Source organism: Chiloscyllium plagiosum, chromosome 8 (assembly GCF_004010195.1).
Source record: "Chiloscyllium plagiosum isolate BGI_BamShark_2017 chromosome 8, ASM401019v2, whole genome shotgun sequence".
In the NCBI taxonomy this organism is placed as follows: Eukaryota; Metazoa; Chordata; class Chondrichthyes; order Orectolobiformes; family Hemiscylliidae; genus Chiloscyllium; species Chiloscyllium plagiosum.
In genome coordinates this window covers 101,347,897-101,355,225 of record NC_057717.1, presented here as the reverse complement: position 1 = coordinate 101,355,225, position 7,329 = coordinate 101,347,897, and the positions used below count along the sequence as shown (strand labels likewise).

At 46.0% G+C, this 7,329-nt stretch overlaps 1 protein-coding gene across 2 annotated transcripts in view; it reads left to right on the top strand.

The window, feature by feature from the left end:
* notch3 (notch receptor 3) overlaps positions 1 to 7,329 on the top strand; it is a 178,218-nt gene that overhangs the window by 93,646 nt on the left and 77,243 nt on the right. For both annotated transcript variants that reach the window (XM_043694937.1, XM_043694935.1), the window contains exons 3-4: positions 1,733 to 1,875; positions 6,308 to 6,643. In XM_043694937.1, the coding sequence (XP_043550872.1) occupies positions 1,733 to 1,875; positions 6,308 to 6,643 (479 nt within the window). The remainder of the gene's footprint in view (positions 1 to 1,732; positions 1,876 to 6,307; positions 6,644 to 7,329) is intronic.

Genomic DNA, 7,329 nt, shown 5'->3' with positions numbered 1-7,329 from the left:
CAGTAAACCTCCCCTCCACCGCACAACACCTCTCTCCCCATCCCCAGTAAACCTCCCCTCCACCCCACAACACCTCCCATCCCAACCCCGGTAAACCCCTCCAGCCCACAACACCTCCCCCCCAGCCCACAGTCAGTCCAGTCGATTTACAGGCAGAACAATTGACGACCATGAGGTGACCTTTCACCTGGCTCAGTGGCAGTGAAATGTCAGAAGGAAATAGTTACCAGTCGAAAGTCTAAAACTGCCCTGAAATAAGCAGGGGAATGGGGGATAAGGTGGGTTAACGAGCACCGTGCTCTTTATTCTGGAACGTGAGTGGGTTTATTTAAGTGCACAGCCCTTTTAATTTGCTTCTTTTGGACATTTGTTTGCATGTCGTAAAGGGAGCAGTGCCTGGCCAGAACCTCTGGGCTGCTCCATGATTGTTCAGCTCCAAGGGAGCACTGGGCAAGAGACAGAAGAGTAGGTGGGGGTGGTGCTGAGGAAATGCAGCTGGCCCCGCGGATGCTTCAGCGCCCCGGTGGCTAGGGAGATGATAGTGTGGGAAAGTCCCCCTCATCCAGCCGCATTGCGACCCTGCCTGGACTCAGGGCTGCTTGATGAGAACAAGCTGTCTGATTTGTGTGTTTAACAGTTATGAGCCTGAGAAACCCAAGCTCCTCCACTTACTGCAGATTTATAACCAACGATGTTATCAGTTAAACGTTCCGTCACTGGCCTAATATAATTGTTCTAATTTTCCTTTGCTCATTTCCCCTCCTCCTGCAGAAACATCTCAATTCAGAAGTTAACCCTCACTTCATGCACTGAATTCTTTTCTGTCTCATTTCCTCCGTGCTGTTTAGAAAGTGCCCTTGGTTTTGACAACACAGGAGCAGGTTGTTGAGCCTGAAGGGCCAGTTGCCACATCACCCTCTTTATCTGACTCTATCAATATGTCATTCTATTCTCAGTGCTTCTCTCCATTCCACGACAAAGTTAAATGCTATTTACCTCAACTACCATCCTTGGTAGTGACTTCCACATTCTTGTGACTGTCTGCCAACGTTTTGTGACAACCTTGTGTTTTTGCTTCCAAGTTTTGGTCTCTTTCCCTCTCTCTCTCTCTCTTAAGTGGAAGCCATATCTTCCTGTTGACCCTGCCATACAACCCTTTACCCCAAAGGCCTCATTTCATCGGTAGGGGGAGCTCCAAGGTGCAGTCAAGATTAGAGTGGTGCTGGAAAAGCACAGCAGGTCAGGCTCATCCGAGGAGCTCAAAGGTGGAAGCTATTCTCAGAGGCTTTGATCCACGTGAGCCAAAGCATCAAACATCGAGAAGATGTTTGACCACAGGGAACACATTTGAACATGTTGGACCACAGGGACTACATGTAATGGTGTCAGATCTGTTTTCAGTAAAAATGAGCAGAAGTACATTTAGTGAGGTGAAGGATAAGCAGTGACTGAGAGTGGGAGCATTGAGAGACCCTGCCCCCAGTGATGAATATTATAATTGTAGTATCTTCCTTCACTTGCAGCTGAAATGACGAATTAAAGAATATATACCTGAGACTTTCCAGGGCCATATGTTTTGCTTGTTTGATTGGTTTATAGAAAAGTTTGAAGATTTGCCAGCTCTGAAAACAGACTGTCTTTGAGTAATTGTTGGCTCCATGACTTTTAATTGTATCTATCCCCAGGGCACACAAAGAGCTAATGCCCCTCATTTTGTTCTTGCTTTCTACAGATGTCGGCCTGGTTACCTTGGGGACTTGTGCCAGTTTCCTGATCCCTGCCAAAGGACACCATGTTTAAACGGAGGAATATGCTCCAGTTCAGTAGTTGATGGCACCACACAGTATTCATGCAGCTGTACGCGAGGGTTCCGAGGTAAGCTAGTGTCAGGTGTGGAGAAAATTAAACCTGGGGAGGCACAGAGTCCAGAACCAGGGGTCACCGTCTAAAGGCACACAGTGGCACTGAGATGAGGAGAAATGCTTTCGTCCAGAGAGTGGTGAGACTGTGGGATTCTCTGCCACTGAGAACTGGCTAAGGCCAAAACATTGAACGTTTTCAAGGTGAAGTTAGATAGCGTTCTTCAGGCCAAAGAAATCAAAGGGCATGGGGAAAAAGCAGGAACAGTGTACTGAATTGATGAAGAGCCATGATCGTTTGAATGGTGGACTAGGTTTGAAAGGCTGAATGGCCTACTCCCATTCATATTTTCTGTGTTTCTACAAAGGCGATGCCACAGGGCAGTGGGCCATCAGCATTTGGGAACATTGATAGCAGTGGATTGGTGCACGAGACCTGTTCAAATCTGTACTTCACATATGCCTCAATACGAGATGGAGAGGGAACGTGGAATGTTGTGTGTTGACTAAATTGGTCTCAGTTTAGACCAGAGCAGCTGATGGTCTAGGAGCAGATCCTGTGCCTGTGTTTATATTGCCCAGGAGAAACTTGTGACTGAAAGGCTGCTTGTAGTGCTATGCTCACTCGTTCATCTGTTCTTTCCTAGCTTTACTGACCTTTGTGGGTCAGGCAAGTCTTCATTGCCTTATCAATTGCTCTCCACAGTTTCCTCCTGCTCCACAGTCTCCGCACCTCTGGCTTACTGTGTGTGCCGTACCTGGTTCACTAGGGTAGCCATGCAAGTTGACCAGAACCCCAGACACCTCTATGACATGGGGTAGGCTCATCATGTACAGTATGACATTGGCATTAATGTGGTGATGGAATCCCATGAGGAGATTCTGCCCAATTGGGAGAAATGTGCAGGGGGTGCAGAATTAAAAATGAGCTGACTCTTACAATCCTGCCCCATTGGAGATTGCTGTGGAAACAAAGGGGAACAAGCAAAGGCTCCTGCCAGTGCTTCCCTAAGATAAAAGGACTACTGGTCAAAATGCAGACTGTGCAGCCATCTGGTACAGATCGTGGGCTAAATCGAAGAATCTTTACAGTGTGGGAATGGGCCCTTCAACCCAACAAGTCCACACTGACCCTCTGAAGAGTAACCCACCCTGACACATTCTCCTACCCTACATTTACCTCTGACTAATACACCTAACCTGCACAGGCCATGCTAAATTGCCCATAGTGTTTAGGTGCATTAGTCAGAGGGAAATGGGTCTGAGTGGGTTATTCTTCGGAGGGTCGGTGTGGACTTGTTGGGCTGAAGGCCTATTTCCACACTGTAGGGAATCTAAAAAAGAAGTCTAATCTATGGGCAATTTAGCACGGCCAATTCACCTCACCTGCACATCTTTGGACTGTGGGAGGAGACCAGGCACAGGGAGAATGTGCAAACACCACACAGACAGTCGCCCGAAGCTGGGATTGTTGAACCCAGGTAAAAACAAGGACTGCAGATGTTGGAAACCAGATTCTCGTTTAGAGTGGTGCTGGAAAAGCACAGCAGTTCAGGTAGCATCCGAGGAGCAGGAAAATCGACGTTTTGGGCAAAAGCCCTTCATCAGGAATAGAGGTCCCTGGTGCTGTGAGGCAGCAGTGCTAGCCACTGTGCCACCCTGTCCAGCTAAAAATTGGACTGTGCAGTAAAACCCCCACATTTGACCACCATTTCCTTCACGCAACCTATTCTTTTCTCTGCCTTCAACTATCAAGGCCTTAAACTCTACAAGTCTCTTTTCCAAAACCCATTTCTGTCTCTTCTTATTTATCTTTCTTTCTTTTCACTTTCTTTCCTTTTCTCTTGTCTTTCCTTTTCTCTCCCTCACCTGATTCCCTCTCTCTTTTTTTTCTTCCCCGCCCCTCATGAGAAAGAAAAATTATGGGAATTGGTGGCTGACACAAGACTGTCCAGGAATCTCCTGGAGGGCAAGGTGAAAACAAAGGGAGCCTCCAAGCAAGGAGATCTGAAAGAAATTGCCTGTAACTTGCCCGAAGGAATGAGATTCAAGTTTCAGGGCCTTAAAGAAAGGCAGGGATGGGTGATTAGAGACACAGCACTCAATGGTGGGGTGTAGCATGGCAGCTGGATGTTAGAAAAGCTGGGAAAGGTGGCAATGCACTTAACAAGATAAAATACAGAGGAAATCTAGTTGGCAGAGCAAGTATTGTTCAAGTTCTGGGGTTGGTGGGGAAGAGAAGCTGAGCCTGGGAGAATCTCATTGTCCACATCTTATCCTCAATTTGATTTCAATTGTGAATATGTCATTAATTTATCCTGTTTCTTCGCTCTAAATCCAAGTAGATTTTAGCTCTTGTTACACATTAATTAGAGGTGAGCTTTTTGATTGTGTGATAATCCTGTTAATCCCTCCTTCTCTGTGATCCATCTTGGACTCTTTACAGTCACTCCACTCCTCAGCCATGGCCAAACATGTTTCCCCTCCCTCTCGAAGTTGCTGGTGCTGGAAACCCTGTGTAACACGCATGTGGGACTACACAGTGAACATTGGTAGTCTACTCTGCCACAGAGAGAGGGAATGTGTAACAACAGATGCCAATCCCATCTTCTCAGACACAGACACAGAATCACACAATCAGGACCGACCTCACCAGCTGATTTACTTACTTAAAGTTTTCTCTCGTCCATTTGCAACTGAGATTGATGTTAATATCACAGTATTAGCTAAAGTGAGTTTGTTCGTTGTTTGGTGAGGAATAAACCTACCATCATCCTTGTCTTACTTATAGAGTCATAGAGATGTACAGCATGGAAACAGACCCTTCGGTCCAACCCATCCATGCCGACCAGAAAACTTTAGCAATCTTAACTTTTCACCTGCAATCATTTTTAAACCCCAATCCAGGGATTCAAATACAAAATCTAGAGTGATCTGTCCAATGCAGAATTGGGAGAGTGCAGCTCCCTTAGAAATGACATTGTTTAAACTGAGGACCCATTTGCCATCTCAGGTAGATACAGAACAGTATCAGATTGCTTAAAGAGCAAGAAAGTTCACCCCTGTGCCCTGTCCAATGTTTCACTCAATATTCACCAATAATTGCATATTATCACATTGCTGCTTGCAGCAGCCTGCTGTGCACACAATTCATTGCTACTTTTCCTACATTACTGCATGTCAGCACAGTCTAAGGCAGTGAAAGGTGCTGTATTAATAATGCAAGTCCTTCTCAAGCGACTTTCTGACAGTACTTAACATTCATTTTGTTCAGCATTTTGACAACCAGTAACTCTGAGTTCTCCCAGGAGAAGACCCTTTTACTTGAGGGTTTACTTCTTCCCCTGGCTGAAGGCGAAATACTGCAGCCTGCTGTCATTTAAGCTGTTCCAAACACCACTTCTTTGCATTTCATTTCTAAATAGTTAAAACTGTAGCTGAATAAAATGAACATTTCTGATGAACTTGTGTGTTTATTCAGTGCTCTGTGCATCCCAAAGCAGAGAAGAGCAAATACACTTTGGGTGAAGAGGTTGAGGGAAATAAGTGCTCTGAATCATGTCTTGTTGACATTGTCTCTGGAAGGTGTGCAGTTTGGGCTGTCCCATCTCATCCCAACTAATACATTTAGTATTAACATTACCTGAGTTACAGGCACCTACCTTAGAACACAAGAAGAAATTCTAGCCAAGGTATATAATTGCTAAACTTTGAAATCAGAGCCTAGATTAAATGAGAAAGGAATGTTAGGGATCTAATTGAGATTGTGTGGGCAAAATTGTATCAGATTCTCAGTATCCTTGAGTCAGAAATCTCTGGGTGTTTCTTCGTGGCTGTGTACACATGTATTGTCCCTATTGAGCCATACCGAACAGCAAGATCCCACTTTAGCTTCTGATCTATGTTATATTGGTTAATCCCCATAGGAGGACAATCAGCAATTAGCCTCCATGTTCCTTTGGTATTGAATGGGATAAATCAAAGTCAGAAGTCAGACAACACCAGGTTAGAGTCCAACAGGTTTATTTGAAATCAGAAGCTTTCGGAGCGCTGCTCCTTCATCAGGTGAAGCACTTCATTTGATTGTGATTTCAAGTAAACCTGGTATTGTGTGACTTCTGTCTTTGGCCATCCCAGTCCAACACCAGCATGTCCACATTATTGGATAAATCAGTCAGGGTTCCCATTCCTCACTGCCACCTAGTAGGCGCTGCTGGAAGTGCAATTATTGAGGGTGGCCATATGATCACAGTCTGCTGTCAACTGTCAGCTGAAAAGAATGGCCGTTTGGGTGAATTGCAGGAAGGTCCACTCCTACCTCGTACCATTTAAACAGAGAGAATTGTTGGGGCTTCTTTACTTTAAAGTAACGACGCAGTAAGTTTTATAGTAAGAGAGTTTGCTGCTCTACTGCTGTCAGATGTGATGTTCTTTCTTTTATTCCTCAGGGGCTAACTGCTCACAGATAGATGCCTGTGCTACCAGCCCATGTGCAAATGGAGCTCGCTGTACAAACTGGAACAACCGCTACAACTGTACATGCCCGCCAGGATTCAGCGGGAAACACTGCCGCACGGACATTGACGAATGCAAAGTGCCCAACCTCTGCAAGCAAGGAGGCCTGTGTGTGAACACCCCTGGCTCATTCCATTGCCAGTGCCCAGCTGGCTACACAGGGCGACAGTGTGAGAGTATCTATGTCCCCTGTGCCCCTTCACAGTGCCAGAATGGAGGGACCTGCCGGCAAACTGGGGACCTGACCTATGAGTGTGCCTGTTTACCAGGTAGGAATGTAATTGCTACCTCTTCACAGTGGTAAGGTCTTTCTACCAATGATACATGATTGAAAGCTTGACTAGTTAATCACACAGAACATAACAGCCAGATAAAAGCCATTCGTCCCAGCTAGTTAATGCTGGTACGAGTCTCTTTATGACTGCACTGACTAGTGACTGTACTTCAGTGTATTTTTCTTCTCCCATGTGAGATTTCTCTTCAGTATGCCAGGCATGAACGTGAAAGATTGGAATTCCTTAACATCAGCAGGTTATCCCATCAATGTTGTCCATGAAAGTATATTGCTGAAAATGTGTTGCTGGAAAAGCGCAGCAGGTCAGGCAGCATCCAGGGAACAGGAGAATCGACGTTTCGGGCATAAGCCCTTCTTCAGGAATGAGGAAAGTTTGTCCAGCAGGCTAAGATAAAAGGTAGGGAGGAGGGACTTGGGGGAGGGGCGTCGGAAATGCGATAGATGGAAAGAGGTCAAGGGGAGGGTGATAGGTCAGACTGGGGTGGGGGCGGAGAGGGCGGGAAGAAGATTGCAGGTTAGGAAGGCAGTGCTGAGTTCGATGGATTTGACTGAGACAAGGTGGGGGGAGGGAGAATGAGGAAACTGGTGAAATCCGAGTTCATCCCTTGTGGTTGGACGGTTCCTAGGTGGAAGATAAGGCGCTCTTCCTCCAACCGTCGT